This window comes from Haemaphysalis longicornis, unplaced genomic scaffold, assembly GCF_048455015.1.
Source record: "Haemaphysalis longicornis isolate Haplotype H1 unplaced genomic scaffold, Haemaphysalis longicornis Haplotype H1 scaffold_304, whole genome shotgun sequence".
In the NCBI taxonomy this organism is placed as follows: domain Eukaryota; kingdom Metazoa; phylum Arthropoda; class Arachnida; order Ixodida; family Ixodidae; genus Haemaphysalis; species Haemaphysalis longicornis.
The window spans coordinates 198,899-222,282 of record NW_027526338.1 but is presented as its reverse complement, the minus strand read 5'-3'; the positions used below and the strand labels follow the sequence as shown (position 1 = coordinate 222,282).

At 47.9% G+C, this 23,384-nt stretch overlaps 1 protein-coding gene and 1 long non-coding RNA gene across 2 annotated transcripts in view; both read right to left on the bottom strand.

Annotated features, from left to right (window-relative positions):
• Positions 1 to 23,384, bottom strand: part of LOC144177775 (peroxisomal ATPase PEX1-like) — a 71,795-nt gene that overhangs the window by 5,110 nt on the left and 43,301 nt on the right. The window contains exons 12-16 of the mRNA XM_077705345.1: positions 13,515 to 13,696; positions 12,194 to 12,328; positions 5,425 to 5,489; positions 546 to 605; positions 353 to 435 (exon numbers count right to left, since the gene is read on the bottom strand). Coding sequence (XP_077561471.1) covers positions 353 to 435; positions 546 to 605; positions 5,425 to 5,489; positions 12,194 to 12,328; positions 13,515 to 13,696 — 525 coding nt within the window. The remainder of the gene's footprint in view (positions 1 to 352; positions 436 to 545; positions 606 to 5,424; positions 5,490 to 12,193; positions 12,329 to 13,514; positions 13,697 to 23,384) is intronic.
• LOC144177776 (uncharacterized) lies at positions 18,979 to 23,376 on the bottom strand. The gene is made up of 4 exons (XR_013323851.1): positions 22,641 to 23,376; positions 22,391 to 22,566; positions 21,940 to 22,047; positions 18,979 to 20,832 (listed from the first exon to the last, which is right to left on the bottom strand). It is a non-coding gene; the product is annotated as an uncharacterized LOC144177776 (long non-coding RNA).

Genomic DNA, 23,384 nt, shown 5'->3' with positions numbered 1-23,384 from the left:
GCAACTTCGTCACGAGCAAGGGAGCATGCTATACAAGTGAGCATGCTAAAATGCAGCGTGCTGTAGGGTTAGGCTCAACTTCATGCAACCACTTTTGCTTGTTAGGTCAAGTTTTTCCACCGTGTGGAAAGTTGATGACAAAAAAATAGGTGGCCTAAGCAGCATTGTTATGAGTACCTACAGCATTTTTTGCCACGGCAATTTTTGAACAATGAGTACCAAGAAGAAGGCAACGTGAGCGCATGGCTAGCAAGTATATGGGTGGCCTCACAAAAGTAGTGCAAAGGACAACAGACATAGGTTCTCATGCCTTCCAATTTTTTGTCTGACGCGCCAGCGCATTGAGTCTCACCTGTGGTGGTCTCCACACCATCGAGCAGTGTCAGAAGCTGGTTGACCACGCGATCAGTGACACCAGTGCTGTCGTGTCCTCTCCTGCACGCGCAGAAAGATATTGCATTAACAGTGCAAACAAGCACAGGGGAAAGGAAGGCAGGAAACTTCATGATTTTCTAATGAAACTTCATGATTTGCCCGCAACTCACCTCGGTGCAATGGAGTCGAACTCGTCAAAGAAGATGATGCAGGGCTTTGCATTTTGGGCCCTGCGAAAAGAGACAATTAAAATAACTAATTCGTTAGACCAGTCTTCAGTCTTTTCATCAAAGAAGGCAAAAGCAAGCCTCCTCCAATTTTTCCAAATAATGGTGCTTACACAGAAATTCGATATCTATGAATCCATGCTACTATAACTGGTAAACGTTAAAAGAATTATCCAGGCCAGTAAGCTCAACAAAAGGCTCAATGAGTGAAGCCTAGTACTAATTCAACAGCACATTACCCTAAGGACATACTTATAATATACTAGATTTCCTGCTAGATCAGTGTAAAATTTTTGCCTCACCCTGTATTACGATCCCAAAGTTTTGTAGCTCCTGTCCAGTCTGTTCCCTGTCCTTGTCGTTACTGCGCTAACCCTTGCTTCCATAAGCTGTTAATTTATATTTTATTTTTACACCCTGCTTGCCAGTATTTCTTATGCATTTCAGATATAGTTGACATTAGCGTGACACACTAATGTGTGTTGCACTCACGTGACACATGTTAGTGTAATCAGAATACATGCAATAAAAATTATAACACACTCAGGCATTTTTGTAACAATGGCTCAATTTGTTCTCTACCACCAAGTGTAAAAGAAAGCCATGCAAGCATAATTGCACTATTTTTATGAACGGCGCAACATTACAGGTAAAAAATAAAGCCCACGAGTTTATAAACGATGAATAATATAATGCCACATCATTACAACCTCAGGGTCTAAGAGGGGCTCCCAATTACTCTAACCGACGTTAAGGTAAAAATCGAGAAGACGTCATGCCAAGTGTGCAACAAGGCTGGCTATTATTTTGCCGCTTAGCCCAGAAAGGCAGTGGAACCCCAATTATACACCCCCCGGTCTTACAGCGACCCCCTTCTTATAATGGATCATCCTGGTCCCACCTAACTCCCCACAGAAGCAATGCATAAAAAACCCGATCATACAATGCTCGAGTGCACGCAGACCGCTTTACATGACAGACGCTGGTGGGCATAAACCAACGTTTTTAACACCTTTTACGCCGCCTCGTCCCAACCGGTATTCCTTAACCCCTGCTTGTTGACTCTGCTTGATGCGCAAAGGTAAACAGTTCGCAGCGGGCCCGACCACTTGCTAAACAGACTGAAGCAAGCAGGTGGGTAACAGCAGGCGGGAGCTTAGCAGAGCAGCAGAACGCGGCAGCAGAGCGCCAACACACCAACAGCGAGAAGTCAAAGTCGAGGTGGCCGGCGGACCACCAATTTGAAGCTCCTATCGAGTTGGCAAACATGAATGCACGTGCACCGCAACCCCACAGCGATGACCAAACACTCGCTTTCCTCACCCGCTCAATCAAAGTTTCTTCCTTTCACGATGCTCTCTCCCCCCCCTGTTCGTAGCTTCAACCTCCCGCATCGTCCCGCGGTTCTTCTTTCTTTCCTGCCTTTTTTCCATCACCGTCTCGTACTATCGTTCATTTCATTTGGCCTTGGCAGTTTCGCACTCTCGCCTTTTCCCCTCTCAGTTCACTTGGCCGCATTGGCCTTCCCAACTTATCTCACGCGCACGGGGCACAGGGCTGGCGGGCTACCGAAAGACGGCCAGGGGTAGTGAGGCACACGGTATGCTAGATAGCACAGACACCGCGGAGGAAAAGGGGGGCACAAAATAGGCGATTTTTTTGGAAGCTTGGGATTTCAGCTAGGGTCTCGCAAATCACGCAAGAATGTGCTAAATACAGAAATTTTAAAAAGTTCTTAGCACACCTGTCGTGGGACCGTCTACTAGGGCAGTATTTACCAGTACCCCAATCATACGACACTCCAGTCATACGATGCTTCCACGCGGCTCTTGAAAGTCGTATTATTGCCAATAATACGACTTTCAAGAGGGGTGTGCGAATATTCGAAACTTCGAATATTCGATTCGAAATTTTTGGTATTCGATTCGATTCGAACGACACTTTTATTGTTCGAAATATTCGAACCACCCAAAACTAAAAAAAAAAAAAAATTCAGAGCGTGGCTCAGCAGCAAAGTCGCGAAGCATATACACGGCGAACGGTACATGCTTTCTCAGACTGTATCGGTGTTTATTCATATAGTTACAGTGGACTCTGAATGATACGATTCTGGGGGTGCGAATTTCGGGATGATACGAATTTCCGAAAAGTCCCGGCGAAATTGCATTGTTTGCAATGGGCAAAATTTCGGCTGTTACGAACGGACCTGCGCGGCCCGGCGGAAGATACGAACGAGCCGGCGAGGCACCCGACTGCCGAACAAGCCAGTGACGGCTCTCGCTCCCCTGTTTGTCACCCTTTCTCCAGAAACAGCCGGGCTGTTGTTTTCTGCTCGTGAAAATGCTCTGCACACGCCCAGCGCGCACTGACACCGCCGGGAAACCACCCCCACGCTGCGCGCGGCGCGGCCGGCGGCGTCAACATGGCGTCAGAGCCGCAAAGTGGCGCGGGCGCTTGAGCAACCGCTTCTAAGCGCTCTTTAAAATGCGGCTCAAGGGAGACACGAAGTTGCTTGTGCGGTAAAGGAGCTGATAATGCATGCGAAAACGGTAATATAAAACATCATCCGCGCCGCTGGAAAGCGCCCATAAAATATTTGCTGGGGTGCTAAGCGGCAACCATCTCCGGCGGAGCCAAGCCGGCTGCCTCGATCTCATCGCAAGTAGTCAGGCTCCTCCATTCTGCCGCGCGCGTCGTGCATTATTTTCTGACCGAGGTAGGCGCTACCGCGGGCGCGAAATCGTCGATGCGGGCGTGAAAATACAGCGCTCGCAGAGCCGAGGCAAGCGAATCGCGTGCAAAAACGCACCATGCGGTTCACGCTTGACTGTTGCGGCGTGTAGCGAGCTTGGGCACAGCGAGTGAGGAGACGAGCGCGAAGCTTTACGTGCTCCAGAAAGGACTGCTTTACGACATGGGGGTTATAAAAAGCAGAAAAAATCACGAATTTTTCACGCGAAAATAAGACAAGAAATAAACGAAAACTTTTTTCAGCACTCAATTTTTTGTTCTGTGTTGGTTCATAAGAATTTCAGATGATACGAATATTTTTCGCGGTCCCGCGTTATTGGTATCATCGAGATTTTACTGTATCAGCGCGCGGCAATGTGCACGGGCTCGGGCATGCCAGCCACTAGTGTCTCAAGTGAGCGGCTGTTTTCAGTATCTGGTGGAGTCGTGACGAGCAGGAGGTTGTCACTGCTCCCCAAACATGTCGAGCAGTTAACCTTTCTCCATGTTCACATTTAAGTGAGTGCAGACCTTAACCTGTTGAGTGCAATGGTATTGTGTAATTCCTAATTTTACTTTGTGTGATTTGTTGTGCACTAAAGTTGCAGTTTTTGTGTTTCTAGATGGTGAAAACCTTAATTTTACAAAAAACAATAAGTATTCGTATTCGAAAAATATTCGAAAAATATTCGATTCGATTCAAACTTTGTTTTTATTACCGTATATACTCGCATAATCCTCGCACTTTTTTTTTTCGGAAAAGTCAATGCGAAGTTAGGGGTGCGAGAATTATGCAGGGAAAAAAAAATACGGTGCACAGTGTTGCCAATTTGCCTTCTGCCAATCCCGCTAAATGTAGCGGTTGTTTTTTGTATATGTAAGCTCAGTGTTGCCAACAGCAGCTATTTCTTTTTATTTTATAATTTACAACGTAAACAGTATCCCGTCGATCAGCGATCATGAAATTGCCGCCTTTGCTTTCTGGCGCGCGCCCTATCTCGTCGTCGTCATGTGCGTGCCCTGCATGTGAAGTTCGACAGTAACGCACGTTGAAGTCGGTGACGCCGAAGTGCCTGCCTGCGGCGCGGTTGCCGTGTTCGATTGCGTACTCTATAAATTGAAAGCGGCAGTGTAGCTGGCGTTCTTCCCCATAGCGAGGCGGCACCAAGCACAAAACAGAGATCAAAAAGTTCTCAAAATGGCAGCGAGCTATCCACCACTGACGCGAGTGACTCACTGACTGCTGCCGCTCAACGACGGGACCACGACGGCGACACGACGACACGACAGCGAGCTGCGCGAACATCGTCTAGTTGCGCGCACGCGAAACCGGCTCAAGGACAGTGTCAAAACATTCTTTCCGATGCGCAATTTTTTATTCCGTGTGTGAGTAGCATGTTAGGGCGCCTGTTAGGGAGTAGTCATGCAGGTTGTTAGGGCGCCTGGAAGGCCTTGGATACACAGCGCTCTCCGCCGAACCGAGAGGCGGCGGGGGAAGGCACGCGTTGGAGAGCGCGTGCACCATGCGGGTTTCGCGAGCAGGCAACTTTCGCCGCTGCAAAGTTGGGGGTGCGAGGATTATGCGAGGAACCAAAAAATCCAAGTTTTGGTGGCTCACATTAGGGGTGCGAGGATTACGCGAGTGCGAGGATTACACGAGTAAATACGGTATTCAAATTCGATTCGAAATTAAAAAATTGATATTCACACACCCTAATTATCGGAGTTCCACTGTACCAGCAAAATATGCACAATACTACACTTCAATACTTGAATATTATTTTTTAACTAAAAACTTCCTCTGTAATTTACTAAGTGCGCAAATGGTTTCAGTTACATTTTATTGCAACACTGTTTGCAACATTTGTTTTTGTTTTTTTCTGTCTTTTAAAAAACCACTGCTTGCCCTTATGGATGCACATGCTACGGTGTTTCCATTTGAAGAACTGGCCAAAATTATCAGTTGCTCTGCCACCTACTCAGACACGTGAACAGACTGCTTCCCAGGCTGTCTAGCATACTGCCTGTAAATTTCAAATGCCCCTTAAGAACAAAAATCTTGGGAAAGATGCAAGGTACATGACAGTACTACCTCTGGAAGACATTCCGGACGGCCTGTTCACTGGCACCAACGTACTTTGACAGGAGCTCAGGACCCTGAAAGAAACAACAAGAAGCGGCCACATTAGGCTTATTAGTGTAGGTGGGAGCAGTTTTTTTAGAACTGGAGTAGTACAGTGTTTCACTGGTGACTGCAGAATACAGCACCTCCATTTACAATCACTATAGAACCAACAAGCATATCTGTCATACAGTTTTCACCATCGGGTGACCACCTTTCTTCATAATGTGCCTGTCATGAAAACTCGCGAGAGGGGAGCACTGCTAAAGCAAAAATCTCCTAAAGAGGCTGCTTTTTTGATGAAAAAAAAATTTGCCCAGCTTGCGCTAGTAGTGCAAGGCTGGTGGCCCCTCTCCCTTCGTCGGAGACCCAGCTCTTGCACCTCACATGAATTTCCGAACTTGCCGCTGAAAGTTCGCCATGACTGGCAGGCCCAGATCGTTTGTCTGCGCAGCCTTTCACATCTCTCCCAAAGTGAACCGCGTTAGCACGCGCTAGAATCCATGGCAACTGGCTTCGGGAACTCGGCATCTGTGCTTCCCTCTTCAGGCGCAAATGTGCGTTAACTGGTGAGGAGAACAGCACATGAGAGATCACACCCCGAATGCAATCGCATAGAAGCCAGTTTCATCATGGAGGAACCCAGGTTAGATTCTGACCATGGGAAGCGTTTTTCCCATGGTTCGTCTCTTTTTGTTTGTTGTGGTGGCGGCCTTTTATTTGCTTTCTGTTGTGCTTATTTTGGGGGCTATCACTTTTTTCATTCTTCTATAATTTATTTCCAGCCTCCCAAACACGTGTGCATTTATGATGAGGCGGCCTGCAGGCAAGATGAAATGGTTTTTGCATGCTATGGGCGTCTAAATTCATTGTTAGGTTTTTTTTTTTTTTTCGCTTCAAAATTAACCCATTTAGCTCTAGTACTTGTGAAAATTCCTATCTGGCCTTTTTTTTTTATTCTTGTAGGTGTTGCGCACTGTATGCCAACACCGCCTTTTTTCTTTCCAATTGGCTGCATATGTTATCGTTCCCCAGCGCTGCTAACTCCAGAGGCCTCGGGCCTTTTGGGTGGCCCAGTGGTTAGGTTGCCAGTTTCACAGTGAAAAGGTCTTGGGTTTGATTCCCGGGACCTCCCTAACCACAATTTTTCCTTGAGGCGCACACTCCCAACTCCAACTCGTGGGCTCCTTGCCTCCTTGCCACTTTCTCTCACACTTCAGGGTTTTTGGTGCAACGGACGGACACCGTATTTAATTGAACCTAACGCGCCCTCTATTGCAACACGCACCCGTTTTTTGCAGCTTGAAGAAAAAAAATTTGGGGATATCATCCCCTCTTTGGTCCGCTGAACCCTTTCCGTGTCGCCTTGCTTGCAAAAATTTCCTCTTTCTGCTTGCGCCAGTCCCACACGCGTCTCCGGAACACTGAACACAAAGGACGCGGCCCGATTTCCATCGCTTTCTATGCACAAGATTACTTTCTTCTTGAACGCAGCATCGTGGTGAGCCCGCCATGTCTTCGCAATGGGAAATTCCATGGCGAAAAGAACAGAGGAACGCAAAAAAAGGCTACACAGACAACAGGCAAACATGCGCCGGCTACGAAGAGCTGGCTACACATTCAGTAGTCAATCAAGCGACCATCTTGAAACGTCGAAGCCTGAAAGAAAAAAATAACATCGTGCACAGTCTGCGCCAGCCACAACAACTAACAAGTAGGGGTGTGCGAATATTCGAAAATTCGAATATTCGATTCGAATTTTTTGGTATTCGATTCGATTCGAACGACACTTTTATTGTTCGAAATATTCGAACCACCCAAAACTAAAAAAAAAAAAAAATTCAGAGCGTGTCTGTATCGGTGTTTATTTACAGTGGACTCTCGATTATACGATTCTGGGGGTGCGAATTTCGGGATGATACGAATTTCCGAAAAGTCCCGGCTAAATTGCATCGTTTGCAATGGGAAAAATTTCGGCTGTTACGAACGGACCTGCGCGGCCCGGCGGAAGATACGAACGAGCCGGCGAGGCACCCGACTGCCGAGCGAGCAAGTGACGGCTCTTGCTCCCCTGTTTGTCACTCTTTCTACAGAAACGGCCGGGCTGTTGTTTTCTGCTCGCGAAAACGCTCTGCGCACGCCCAACGCGCTGACACCGCCGCGAAACCACCCCCACGCTGCGCGCGGCGCGGCCGGCGGCGTCAACATGGCGTCGGCTCCAGCCGCGCAGTGGCCATGGAGGAAAGAAAAGTTGCAGTGGCGCGGGCGCTCGTGCGACCGCTTCTAACCGCTCTTTAAAATGCGGCTCAAGGGAGACACGAAGTTGCTTGTGCGGTAAAGGAGCTGATAATGCATGCGAAAACGGTACTATAAAACATCATCCGCGCCGCTAGTGAAAGCGCCCATAAAATATTTGCCGGGGTGCTAAGCCTAACCATCTCCGGCGGAGCCAAGCCGGCTGTCTCGATCTCATCGCAAGTAGTCAGGCTCCTCCATTCTGCCGCGCGCGTCGTGCGTCATTTTCTGACCGAGGTAGGCGCTACCGCGGGCGCGAAATCGTCGATGTGGGCGTGAAAATACAGCGCTCGCAGAGCCGAGGCGAGCGAATCGCGTGCAAAAATTACCCCGCATTTCCCCGAGGGGGAGAATGTGAAAGTGCGAATGCACGGTTGTCGGCCCGCTTGCGGCGCTTGCGTTCGGCCCCCGCAGCCCACCGCCTCGCCGCCTTCTCTTCCATCTCTTCCATCGGGTTTGTAGTATCACGTGTACACCACGCAGTTATCAAGCCGCTATAACGCCGCTGAGTCGCCAACGCACGCCGCTGACGACGTAGTTTGAATGCGTTAAAGATATAAGGCGCGTCTAACACTGATATCACCGTCGCGTCCGTAGCTTGGTCGGTAGAGCGTCGCGCTGCGGCCGCAAAGTCCTCGGATCGAAACCTGGCGCCGGATGCTGTTTCTTTTTCAAATATAGAGGAGCACTGCGGACGACAACGCCGCCGCCGGCGGTGGATGGTTTGGGGTCGCTTATAAAGTGTATTCACACTTAAAACGCACCATGCGGTTCACGCTTGGCTGTTGCGGCGCGTAGCGAGCTTGGGCACAGCGAGCGAGGAGACGAGCGCGAAGCTTTACGTGCTCCAGAAAGGAATGCTTTGCGACACGTGGGTTAAAAAAAGCAGAAAAAATCACGAATTTCTTCACGCGAAAGTAGGAAAAGAAATAAACGAAAACTTTTTTCAGCGCTAAATTTTTTGGTCTGTGTTGGTTCATACGAATTTCGGATGATACGAATATTTTTCGCAGTCCCGCGAGATTAGTATCATCAAGATTTTACTGTATCAGCGCGCGGCAATGTGCACGGGCTCGAGCATGCCAGCTACTAGTGTCTCAAGTGAGCGGCTGTTTTCGGTATCTGGTAAAGTGGTGACGAGCAGGAGGTTGTCACTGCTCCCCGAACATGTCGAGAAGTTAACCTTTCTCCATGTTAACATTTAAGTGAGTGCAGACCTTAACCTGTTCAGTGCAATGGTATTGTGTATTTCCTAATTTTACTTTGTGTGATTTGTTGTGCAATAAAGTTGCAGTTTTTGTGTCTCTAGATGGTGAAAACATTAATTTTACAAAAAACAATGAGTATTCGTATTCGAAAAATATTCGAAAAATATTCGATTCGATTCGAACTTTGTTTTTATTATTCGAATTCGCTTCGAAATTAAAAAATTGATATTCGCACACCCCTACTAACAAGCAGTGACACGTATTCGAGTTGCAACGTGACGTTCCCAACCGGGGCGTACGCTTTGCTTGTGGCTGAACAATCTCTGCGTCACCGGAGATGCTCAACTGCGAGGCGCTTTGCCCCCACCGTTGGAGCTTGCTTGGCTCGTGCCTCTGTCGTAAGAGGCGTGTTCGGACCAGACCGACGGTCGGCTGACCCAGCACCGTGCTTGCAAGCAGTCGGTGTTTATGTCAACACCACGCCAACGAGAGCTCGCCAGTGCATCAGTGTCAGTATACACGTGTCCTGCAACCTCGCTCAAAGAGCAACGAGGGTTGCACCGCAAGATGGTGAATTCAGTACAGAAAACATTACATGCAGTACAGAAAAATTAACTTCAAAGAATATGTCCTATCGGGGATTCAAACTTGCTAATTGCTTGATTGCACGGTTTATTGCGCCGACGCAACACAGGCGATGAGGCACGCCGTAGTGGAGGGCTCCGGATTAACTTTGACCACCTGGGGATCTTTAACGTGCGCCGAAATCTCGTACACACGGCCGTTTTTGCTTTTCGCCTCCATCAGAAAAGCGGCCGCCGCGGCTGGGAATCGAACCCGCGACCTCGTGATCAGCAGCGCAACGCCTTAGCCACTGAGCCACCGCGGCGGATCAAACTTGCTAATTGCGACACACTACACCCAGCTTCAGACCACTCGGCCATAGCCCCAGCGCTCCCGGGAATGGAAATATACAGTATGTACCGTATAGTATGTTTGTTAGTATTTTATAGTTTTAGCCTTCCCAGCAGCTTAGATGACTGTTTCTTGAATAACGCTCGTGCAGTAAGCATCCCCCAAATGCCCACAAATATATTATCTCTAGCAACTGCATTCCGTAGACAGAAAAGTGATCGCAAATGTGTGGACAGGCTGCTGACCGCTGAGCTAGTTCACCCAACGCAAATACAGTCGAGTCCACTTATAACGATACCATGTGTAATAATATATCGGATATAACGATGAACAACTATGGCACCGTCCACTTTCGTACGCATTCTACGGTAAAAGAAACCGTTTGTTACAATGTTCCAGTGCCGTGATATTGGATGTAACAATTGAATCAGGTTACAGTGCGCACCGAAAATTCAAGCTGCCGCTGGCTCTCCACGCCGACGGCATGCACCAGAAGCCACGATGCGCCTGGCATCCTTGCCACCCCTAAGAAAACGAGTCGACTGTGCCGCTTACGACAAAATGAGAGGATGGGGAGAGCAGTTTTCCTTCCGAACACCCCTCCCGGTGCCGGCGCATTGGCATAGTCCCCGCGCCCGCTCGCAAACTCGCAACGCTGGTGCCGGCGCCGCTCGCTCGCACGTTCGCCTACGTTCACCTGTCGTGTCACGTGCACACCGCTTTGAATTTGACTGGGTGCCTTTTCAACCACTTCAAATGTCTCCATTTTTCCACGGAAAGGACATCAGAGCTATGTTCGACTGCCTCACTGAAGAAGTGATCATTGTTCGGATAGTATGTGCTGCAGACAGAGTTGACAGTGATACTCAGACGACGCAGTTGAGCAGCCTACTCAGGTAGGGTCTCTACAGGAGGCCCAACGCATGATACAGTCCCTCAGGGACTTCAACGACCCTTTGCTCAGCTAGGTGAAACACCTACAGATGCTCTTCAAAAAGATGTGTGCCAGCTTCGCATGCAGCAAACAAAGCCCACCAACTAAGGTACCTTTTCTGCAAATAAGTAGTAGTATGACCTTGCTAGCATGCAAATAAAATGTTTTAATCACTGTTTTGTCTTTTTTTGTGTGCAACCCACTTATAACAATTATTGGTTATAACAATGGAATTTCTTGGCACTTGAATATTGTTATAAATGGACTAGACTGTAGAGCTTCTCGCACATTGGTTGTACGCTTCATGCTAAATGCTTCGGTTGTTATTCATACCTTAGTACAGTCAAACCCGGTTATATCGAACTCACAAAAAAAACGCCTATCAGTTCGATATAGAGGATAATTCGATATAAGCAAGCTAAGGAACTGGACGTCAAAAGCAGGCAGCATTTTTAAAAGCACTTAATTTGCGAAACTGCCTTATTTTCACACGAAACAGTCCTGTATGTTCTTCTGCTTCAACAACTTCTCTGCCCGAGAGAGTACGCACTTCTCCACATTGTCTAAAGAATTGGAGAAGCTCAGGCTGCAATCTTTCACATTTGCGAAGAAGCACCAGACTAGTGCGAGTGCACCAATCACTTTGGAGGCTGTGGGCAAAGGATCGTCGTTGCTTTCCTCGTTGCACTCGTTTTCACTTGCGCTCAGTACGATATCGACAGTGTAGCCCTCCAAACTCTCCTGTGGTCGCGACACCATGATCCACGTTCATAAACTGCCCGTCCGTTGATCCGGCAATGGCGTCCGGAAATTCCGACAAACCGCTCCCCACTTCACCAACATTGGCGGTGACTTCACTGCACTCCTCATGATTTTCTGTCATCACCGGCACGCACAAGCTGGCAGATTTGAAGCAATTTCGGGCGGTTCCTTCGGTAACATCTGCCCGGAACCTATTTCGACAAGGTGTTCTCGGGAGTCTTGTGCCTGACGGGGATGTCTGACTTCTCACCAGGTTCGACTCGATTTACAATTGCCAGCTTCTGGGGTATTTACGCGCTGAAGCTACACCTTGGCTATGAGTCGCACTGCAGTGCAGGAGGGCTCCGGATTAATTTCTACCCTGCGGGAATCTTTACCGCGCGCTTAAATCTCGACATACGGACGTCTTCGCTTTTTGCTCCCATCTGAAAAGCAGCCACCGTGGCTGGGATCGAACCTGCATCATTGGACTCAGCAGCACAGTACCTTAGCCACTGAGATGAGAAATGTGGAAATAAACATACAGAACTCAAACGAATATGGACAACTCACAAAATGTGACAAGTCAGTGTGACGTCACAGTTGCGTGCATAGTTGTACTATGCGAACAAGGCCTCCACCTCACCTTTATGCTGATGAAATTGGCTGCACACTCAGAGGCAACGATGCCCGCAAGAAGCGTTTTGCCCGTTCCAGGAGCCCCGTACAACAGCAGGCCCGAGAGTGGACGGATGGGACAGTTGGCAAACAGCTCAGGGTACTGCGGGGAAATGCGCGACATACGTAAAAAAGAAATGCCAATAACTGATCCCCGATAGAGCAGCAAAAGCAGCTGGTAGACAAAGAACATGGGCTGAGCTTATAAGCTCATGGTGGGATAATAAATGTCAGCTACGTGCGAGCCTAGATTTTGTGCACACATCGACAAAATTCAACCGCAAAAATGAATGCTAAATTTCCTCCTGCCCACCCCTCCACTGCTAATATTGAAGATACAATGAGGTGGAACAACAAGCTGCCATTAATTGGCAGATTGAAGTGCCGTGATTACAAGTATACCATTCGCAGCAACAGCAGCAGCAGTGGTGGTTCTTTGCTGAAGCAAAAAAAGGCAAAAGTGTGAAAACAGGCACTGCCACCGAAACTCTCAACAGCGGAGCTACTAAAAGCTCGAGTTCCATCTGTGCCTGGTGTCGCTCAAAACTAGGCACAGCAAAGTGGAGAGGAGGAAACATGCTATGCGAAGAAGTGCGAGAGAAGGAGCCGACGAGCACGTGTGGGAAGTGTGTTCCTCAAGAAAAAAACGCCTCCTGTGGTCGGGATGAAACCCGCGTCCCTCGTATTGCGAAACTGGCATCTATCTAACTGCACTATCAGCGCATTCGGGGCACTCAGCATTTACTTAAGTTCGCAGTGCTGGCGCTGGCTTTGGTCGTTGGATTCAGACTTTGGCTGTTTGGATTTTAGACTTCAGGAGGGTGGATTGTGGACTTTGATTTGACCCAGTTTGCGTAAAGAACACCACCACCAGCTCCGCTTTTTCCTCAGCCTTCGCGTTTCATTTGCAGAGGCGGCCGAATTTTTTTTTACACTAAGAGCTGTGATGGTAGACATCATGGATGCTGAAACGAGACTGGAGCAGCTCATTGAAGCACTTTTGCAGAAACAGAATGGTGCAAGAGGAGGAGGAGTAGGAGGAGGAGAAGAGGAGGAGAGAGAAACAGAAGAATAAGCAGAAGGAGGAGGCAGAGGAGGATGGAAGGGGAGGAAGAACAAGAGGGAAATGAATCGCAAGGAAGAGGAGCAGAAGGAGGAGCATAAAAAGAGGAAGACGGGGGAGAAGACGAGAAAAAAAAAGAGAAAAACGAAGCAGCAAGAGACGGGGACAAGCCAGAGGAAGAACTGAGTAAGAAATTCGAAAAAAAAAAGAAAGACAGAAAGCGCACCTTTGTGGGCCAGAGGAAGACCTCCTGAAGGGAGGTCTTCACATCAGCCAGGCCCCCCGCGTCTTCCCAGTGCAGCTTCTGCTCTTTCCTCAGGTTCAACCCCCGAAGGGATGCTGGGCTGTACTCCTCCAAGGCGCGGTCGAGGTGGTCGTCTGTCAGGACAATCTGCTCCTCACTGGAATCTTCAGTCAGCAACAGAGAGAGGAGAAAAGGGCAGCAGAGACAGCTCGTTAGTCGCACAACTGCGGCTTGTTAGTCATGTTGACAAAGAATCGCACGCGCTGGCTCCAGACATCGTGTAAAATGCTCTGTTGCTCTTTACATAATGTAGGTATGCTGAGCAGATCATCCTGAAATTGGTCGCTAAGACAACTCTATCATTACGTCGACTTTCATTTACTTGTCATAACTAGTTCAGAGTGAATTGGTAAATGATGCAGAATTCTCGTCTGCTGTCAATAAATGGACTTCTATAGGGGGAGCATGGTTACATAAAACAGCTGCAACTCTTGTTTTACCAAAACTATCCCAAAATAAATTATATGACAATTAATTTAGGATTAATGCCAAGGAAGTAATGTGTATGAGTCTTAATTCTATCAATATAGTAAGCCACCACATATAACACCAACACAGATTAACTTGTCTTCAATCTTCACAGTAGTGGAAGGGTTCTAATTTATTCGTAATGGTGCTTGCTTTTATGCACATATCTGTTCTGCTGTCCCATGACTTGGTATTTAACAGGGCCATGCAGACAAAATACAAGTTTGGTTTACTTGAAAGATTTTGTTTTTTATAGTGCCCCAGCACTTGTCCGGCAGCAAATGATGCCTTATTGACTGGGAAATTAATTTAGGTTAAAATTTATGTTCTCCCACCAAATGGTGTGTTTTTGTGGCATCAGCAATGGAGCCATAGGTGCACGTACTCAAAGAAACTTCCACTGCGTCATTCGGCTCTCCAGCCTTGCTTGCCGTCAGTCATCCCAGATGGCGCTAACATACTGATCCACAGACCATTGTCTGCAGTTGCTTTGTTTTTGACCATATTTGCATCTGGATTGCTTTTGTTACTGTAGAAAGCAATCGTTTCGTGAAACATGGGGTATCCTCGACAAACAGGGTCACATAAGACCACGTCGCTTACACCAATTGGCCAGTGTCGTGTCAGACAACATCCGGAAATGCTTACGAACTGAGCTCGGTGTGCCCATGTACGCCCCCAACTATCTTCTTGTCGACACGGCCCTCCACAATACTCTTGAGGAGAAAGTAGCCGCGCACATCGCTGCCCAACAGCACAGGCTCACGACGTCAACCCAAGGTCGCACCATCCTGGCTGATATAGGGTTTGCGACATCTCACTTATTTCCTCTACCAAAAGAACCTCCACCATGGGACACAATCCCTAGAATAATGGTCAAGCCCATCCCACGCCACATGGACCCGTCTTCAGACTCCGGCAGGCGCCGAAGTAGAGCCCTCCATCTTGCCAGCCCATCACATGACACATATTACACAGACGCCACGTTTACCGAGAACATGGCCACAACTTTCACGGTAGGTCCACGTGAAGAAACCATCCGTCAACACTGTAATGTACCTTCTTCTACAGCTGCTGAAATTCAAGCCATTGCCGATTCGATCATGCTGCAAACCCATTTAACTGACCAAATTACCATCCGCACGGATAGTCAACCTGCCCTCAGAGAATTTGCAACTAACTCCTTACCTGCGCACATTCATCACGAGCTGACATGCTACATGGCAGCCCACAGTCACCTGCACGTATTTCTAGAATGGGTCCCCAGACACCAGGGAATTGTAGGGAATGAAAGGGCTCATGCCCTTGCTCGTGCAAATCAAAACCTGAGCGACCCTCAACCCTGGCCCCAGGACTACAGCCCCAAGGAAGAACGCGCCGCCCATCGCAAGGCCCGGAGGCAACAGCTGAAGGACCTTCGCAGATCCCGCCGTAATCTTCCTCCTCCCACTTCTGACCTCACACGCCGCGAAGGCACTTAGATCCGTCAGGCTCAGACTCTCTCCCTCCCTTGTGACCTCGTTCTTCACTATATCATGACCCGAGATGGCACGCCCCACTGTCAAGTGTGTGGTGCCTATCCCGACGTTAAACACACCTACTGGACTTGTCCTCGCGCCAGGCGATCACCTCACTTTCTTCATCCACACCTTTTACCATCCCACATTCCATACTCATGGGGAAAACTGGGCCGCTCCTCCGCCTGATCTTCGCCCCATCCTTTGGCCTCGCCTCGCCCGGCACATTGCCAACGTGTGGGGCCCAGACACCTGCGGAATTTTCACCTGAACGTCTTCCAGGCCCACCAGAACCACATTTACGGCAGCCCGGACATGGGCCGCTTTAAATAAAGTTTGATCTCTCTCTCTCTCTCCAAAGCAGCAGACTGCTGTGCAGCTAAAACAAGCCTAGTGCGCCCGGTACCAACTGCAGTTTACGTTGGTACTTCTATACCTTTGTGTATTTTCATAACTTTCATTGTTTACCGCACCATTCTTACTGCTGTAAAATTAATATGTATTACAATTACATTTAACCGCAAACAGCTCGCTCAGCAAGCTTATAAGCCATGCCTCATTTGCGTTTGCTTTTGCCGGCCTCAGCCAATCACACAGCTAGGCGCATATGACATCATATGTTCTGTTGCGGGAAATAAGCTAGTGGGTCGCATGGTTATTCCCTTTTTTCCTAATTATATAGCTCATTTGAGTGAAGTGTGCATTGAAAGTGGTGTCAGTATGATTCTAACGAGGCAATCTTTCGAATGAACTAAATGTGTTTTGGGAACATGGGTATTAAAAAATTTACTTTTTTTTATTTTCAAGTAAGCTCTGTGAAGCTTGTCAGTTTTGCTGCTTTTTTTCCCACTGATTTCAAATATGCCATTATTTCCCAGTTGGTCAATTAGTTCCCAAGATAACCAGAGATATTCAGTCATTTTTGGTGGAACAACAGAAAAAAACAGTCCTAGTCACAAAACTGTAATCTTTACATTTTCCAATACGATGAACCTTGGTGAATGCAATAAACGAAGCAATTTATCGATGCATCGCTTGGAACTACTTTTACAGCTCATTAAACTTTGGTGGCACCAGTGGCAAGGAAATGTTTCGAACACCCATTTCAAACACCAAATTTTAATGAGCTGTAAAATTAGTACCTAGTGATGCGTCAAAAAACTGCTTCATTTATTGCATTCACCACGGTTCATACAGTTGAACCCCTTTATAAAGAGACACGTACCGTGGAGCAGTTTCTCTCTCTTATACGAGATGTCTCTTATAAGCAGGGAACCATGTTCTCACTTACTGATCAGACCCTAGTTCAATGTGGGAACCGTATGACTAAAATAAGCTCAAAAGAATGCTACAGCATGTTTCAGAAGATTCATTCTAACTTATGTTTGGCCCCCAGAATTTATGAACCAACCCACTCGCCGCGGTGGCTCAGTGGCTAAGGCGTTGCGCTGCTGAGCACGAGGTCGCGGGTTCGATTCCCGGCCGCGGCGGCCGCTTTTCTGATGGAGGCAAAAAGCAAAAATGCCCATGTGTACGAGATTTCGCCGCACGATAAAGATCCCCAGGTGGTCAAAATTAATCCGGAGCCCTCCACTACGGCGCGCCTCATCACCCGAGCTGCGTCGGCGCGTTAAACCTCACAATCAATTTATGAACCAGTTCTGAATCTTTGTTTGCTTCATCACTGTATTTACACTGTTTTTTACAACTGATTCTACAAGCTTTTTTTCCTTTCACTGTTTGTGGAAGATGAATCGTAGATGTTGAGTTCACAAGCCTGATAAATAGCCAGAGCGCACAGCTTCTTCCGCTGTGTGCTCAGGCTATTCATTACGCTCGCACGACTCAACATCTGAGATGCTTCTTGATTGGGAGCTACGCGAGTGGGAGAGCCCGCATGTGCGGTCGTGCTCCAATGGATGGCAGTAAGCTTCAACCATTTCTGTAAGTTGCATTACCATTGGCAGGGCTTCTCATCGTCATTTCATAGCTGACTGAACCACTGTGTGTTTGCTGAAGTTATAATAAATAGCGACTGCAGGCGTCTGTCGTCAATCTCTGTTTCCACAATGGAAACAACCGCAATTAGTTACTGGTGGCACTGCATCTGAAGTTAAAATGTCTGTTAAAAGCGAGATTATTGATTAAAGTTCAAGGATGACTTGTCCATTATAACCAACTGTCTTCTACATGTGATGTCTGTTATAAAAGAGGTCAATTTAATGGGAAAGATAGGGCAGCCAACCATGTGGGTGAATAGTGTCTCTTATACCCATTTGTCTCTTACATTCATGTCTCTTATAATGAGGTTGTAAAAGAGAACAGTTTTATGACTAACACTGCTTTTTCTACTGTTTCACCAATAACAACTAATTATCTTTAATTATCTTGGGAACTAATCTTGAAATCAGTGGGAAAAGAGAAGCAAAACTGACAAGCTTCACAGTGTTCACTTGAAAATAAAAAGAAGATGTTTTAAGACCCATGTCCCCCTTTTAAGAGCAGGATAACATCTTCATTGTGCCTGTCCAGTTAAAAACATGGAAGTGTTCACGGTCTACAGTAAAACCTTGCTACAAGATACAGGCAGGGGACTAGGGAAATATGTCTTTTGTCACCAAAAACTCCAAAAACATTGTGAAGTATGACTAGACCACTTTAATATACATCACCGTCAATACATATTCAGACACGTCAACAAGAAAATGTTCTCTATGGCTCAAAGAAGTCATTCATAGTAGTATTGTGGATCTCAGATTGCATTAGCCACCTTGCAAACTCCTGAAGGGTAAAGCACTTCACTGTGCACGCCTTTCTGTTCTCACAATGCCGTTAAAGTGCTCTCAGATGTTCATTAGCCTCAACTGCCGACGCTCTCTGCACTGCAATGTCCTTGCTGTCCTCCTCCCCTGGTTCATCCTTAAGGACACCATTTACTTGCGCGAGGATCGTATCATCTGCAAGCTTCTCAGAGCACACAAGCCCCACATCTGCAGACATTAACTCCTCAAAAGTTTCTGAAACCTCTGCGGTGTCTTGGGTGCAGGCCCAAGCCTCATCTTCAAGGCTGTTTTCCACAAGATCCTCCACCCTTCTTCCATCACGTCTCTCCTAAATAGTGACGAATTTACTCTAGGGAAACTAGAACAGTTACCTTTAGTAACAGAGTCTCTCTTGTAACCATGTCCCTCGTATGCGAAGTTGCTAACGTGAGGAACATGGGAAAACCAACCAAACCATTTTCAAATGTCCCTTATAACCGATTGTATCTTGCAGCAGTGCCTCTTGCAACGAGGTTTTGCTGTAGCTCCATTCGATTCAGAAGCGGTGCACGGCAACGTTGCAGAGAATTTTCTGTGGTGCCGGTGCAGTGCACGGGCGCGGATTCATGGTGCCGCGGTGCAGTGCAGCATGCTGCAGCGCCACCGGTAGGTGCCACCGCATCGCAACAATTGAGCGAGGTGCAGGCCTTGTCGTCTGCTAGGACTAGGTGTGGGACGCTGCGCTGCCAGCCTGCCCGCGTGCTCCGTGGTGAACTCGCACGACAAGTCCACGTTGTGTCATTTTAAACTGGCCTTTGACTCACACGTGCGGATTTTCTGTCATGGACGGCCTTCCGTTGGACGCCGTCATGGAGCTTCTCGATTCAGATTCGGAAGACGAGGAAGTCAACGAGGTGCTGTATGCCGCTGCAGCGCATTTGATATGCCTCGACCGTAACCACATTCCTATGCACTACGAAAGAGTTGTTAGCTCCTACTATGACTGAATTCAAGAGGTTGTTCCGTCTGTCGCTCGAGACGTTTCATGAACTTGCGAGCAAGTTCGAAGCGTCAGACTATTTCCCCGCTCCTCGAGGTGGGCGCGTGCAGATCCCTGCAGAAAAGACCTGCCTTATCAGCCTCGCATACTTGGGCACACAGTCTTGTATGTACCGCATCGCTGACAATTTTGACGTGTCGGAGTCGTCAGTCGCCCTATATCTGAAAAGATTTCTTGATTTTCTCTTCAGCATTAGTGGCGGCGACGTCATTACGTGGCCGTCTGAGCGACAGCGTGAGATCATTAAGGCAAAGTTTCTTGCCAGAAGCAAGGGCAAAGGACCGCGGGACACCATCGAGAGCGTGGATGGAAGCCACATCGAAATTAAGAAACCGACTGAGTCGCCTGCATCCTACTACAACAGAAAGAAGTTTTTTTCTCTCATTCTGCAAGCAGTATGTGATGCTGACTGCCGCTTCACAGATGTGTTTGTGGGGTTTCCCGGCTCGGCCCACGACGCCCAAATTCTGAAGGAGAGCTCTTTTTTTGGAGACGCCGTGCAAAAATGTAACGACGACTACATTCTTGGGGATTCGGCGTATCCTCTTTTGCCATGACTGATGCCTCCATACAAGGACACTCAGGCGACATTCCCCAAGTACAAGGAGGACTTCAACAAGTGCCACAGCTTACAGCGTGTGGCCGTGGAAAATGCCTTTGGCATGCTCAAACAAAGCTTTCGGCGACTGTACTTTGTGGACACGGACGTTATTGAACAGTCATGTCACATAATCCTGGGGGCTTGCGTGCTACACAACCTGTGTTGCAACACTAGAGATGAAATGGACGACTTCGCAGCTTTTGACAGTGACGAAGAGTGCGAGGATGGGCACAATGGTGCCATCTCGACCAACGAACCAACCAGGGAAGCCTGTGCGCAGTGTAGGAAGAGCATTGCACAAACCCAGTGTTGAACTGCCATCATGAGTGCGTGCTGTGCAAAGTTACAGCTAGGGACACAGCATAATGCAGAATTGAAACATCTGTGCTTACTTTGCATATACTGTGCTTACTTTGTGTACTTTGAATTTGATGTTCCCTCCTGTTTTACTTTTGCATGCAGCAGGGACTTTTATTGCTTACTGTACGTGCATGTTGTGTTTATTTTATGTCCCTCCCTTTGCTGTTAATATTTCTGTGGGCCGCAGGAGCTGCGGCATGCAAACAGGAGCAATACACAAGCACATTTGCTCCACACGTCTTGTTTATTGACATTTTTTCTCATATACCACAACAAGGCGCTCCAGGAGGTCCATGCGCCTGTTGTGCCGTGCCTCTCTTTTTTGCTCCATTTCACTGATTTTTTCAATCAGCCTGTCTATAGGTGTTTCCCCCTTTTTTTTCTTGGGGGCGGAGGTGTACCAGCAGGCACTGCAACCTCAGCACCTGCCAGATCCCCTGCATCCTCCGAGTCAGCAGCCTGCACTGGTTCCCTGCAGTGCGAGGGAAAAAACTCATTAGGGCAGACAGAGTAGCGGAAGTGCTTTACACTTACTTTCAAGACAAATGTAAAGGGGCTCATTTCTTGACACTACATGGCACAATTTCAATCTTCAGCATGTGTTTTTAACAAGATCGCACCTCAAAGGAGTACCTACACCAACAATTTCACCAGCTTTGGTTTCTTCTTTATGCTCATTAGAACTAACCTGGTTTTGCTGCCGAGCATCCTGTGACAACTGCTCTAGGCTGCCTAGCACAAACATCCTGTGCAATACCTGGATTTTATTTAATTTCAGTTTTAATTTTCCCACTGAAGCTTTTTCATATCCGTTGCTTAGTTGGCGAAGGATGTATTTTGTCTTTATGTTATTTCTCTCCTCAAACCCAAACAAGTGTACAACCTCGGCTGTCCTGACTATTTAGTATTCCAAAGTTTGACTCAACGTTTGCCTACCTACTCTTTTCCAACTTTTGCAGTAGTGTTCTTTCCCAAGAACACTACTGCGTGTTGAGTGTTTACCTAACTCATTACTGGTTTGACGTCGTCATGGACACCAACAGCCTCATCCTAACAACTTGCATACCTATTGATGGGAGGAGTGAGCATACACCAGAATAAGTTCGAACAGCAATTAAACAGAGCGGCGGCACAATATAACAAAAGCACAATCACGACGAATCAGAAATGGCAAGTATAAATCTTTCGAGCGAAAGGGAATGGGTGTCACCAGAGAATCCATTCCAGTGTTCAATAGTTAAAGGGGAAAAAACTAAATTTGAATGTTCTACAGTTCTGCAGTGGTTTGGTTTGATGTTGAGATGGTGATTGTTTCTAGTAAGGGACGGCGAGGCAAATGAAGTTATGTAATGTCAAACATGCGATAAGTTGAATGGATAAGAGAGTGAAGTAGTTTCATAGAATTACTGAGTTGGCGCGTGCGCACTGGGGCAAGTTCTAGGGATGAAAGGGCAAGAGAAGGCGAGAAGTAACAATCATAACGATTATAACTGAACACGCTCAACCTTCCAGCTTTCCTAGAACCTATTTAGAGCCGTTCTCTAATCTCCTGAGAGCAAACAAACTCTGTTGCACTTACGACTGTGCAGCTGGGCCTTCATGGCTTTCTTCAGTGATTCGCCGGCCAGGCTCGTACAGCACTCTGGGGCGGACGGCGTGCTCCTTGTCCAGCACATCTGCCAGTCCGCTGCGAGAAGTTATTACTGATCTCATAAATTACACCAAAACATTTTCTAGTACTCGCGCTGCACCCCATAAGGGAGTATTTGGCGAGCTAGTATACATAAATGGGCACGGTTAGCTTTAGTCAAAAAATTCGAAATACAAATATGATTTCAATTATTGCGACATGCACACTGCCAGTAGCATCGGCAGGTTCACCCTCGTCAAAATGGTGCGGGCACACTAATTGAACGGATCCAGGTTTTGCATGTTTATCATTTTAGAGAATGGCCACCACACATTCTTGCAGCGTAAAACACGAGACAGGAGTATAAAGAGGGGGACTGCAAAAATCGAGAAACACGCACTCTTCAAACTCGCACTTGGCTGCCTCCTCCCCTGTCCGCCGGCACTTCGATACGACTCTCTTGTAAGCCCGTTCCAGCGACTTCCATTTGTTTTTTATTTGGAGCTCGGTGAACGTGGTGCCGAACTCCTCATTCGGCAGCTCCGCAATGTTGCGCCACAAGTCTTTTTTGTACCTCTGCGCAAGACAAACGTGTTACAGCGGCCACCACCTACCTGCACGCGTAAAACATGCACTAAGAGAAAACGCACTTGTAGTCGCGTGGCTTTGCTTTGGCCTCTTTGTAGAGGCAAATCAGCCGCAACGTTCTTCGCCGGCTCCACAGTGCTCCGTCGGGAACCGGAGCACTCCCCGAGGGAGACGCAAAGGCTGCGGCTCCGAAGTCGGCAAAACCTGCGGCGACATCTCCATTCTCGCCGCTGGCGAAATCACCTCGCTCTCCAGCCTCGTGAAGAGGCGAAACGGCAGGCAGTTCAGGCGCCTCAGCATATTTAACCCGTATTTCTCGGCCATCTGAAATAAAATGCCGCCTCCATTAAACGTGTCCCACGCTACGCACGGATTGGCACGACATTCCGCAGATCCTTACCTGTTGTTTTGAAGAGCTCGTGGCCGTCAACAACTAAGGTCGCCCCGCACTCGTCCAAAACGGGGTGAAGCTCCATTAAAACTCCGCCGATTGTCACTAGCATTTCTGCAAGACTACAACTTCGCCAACTGACCAACCTCACTGCGCGCGCGCACGGAACCGCGGCACCAAATGGCTGTACCACCTCCGTAGCAGGTGCAGCGATTCTCTGTACCGCAGCGACATCACGGCTGCAACATGAGCAATCGAGCGACGTGGTGCAGGGAACCACTCGTGCAGCGGTGAATCGGGCGCTTTGGTGCAGCGCATCCTGCACCGTTGCAGGCGTTGCAGGGAATCGCGTCTGAATTGAATGGAGCTTGTATATCCGTCACAGGCGCGAGTGTACAGGGTAAAGGGCCGCTCA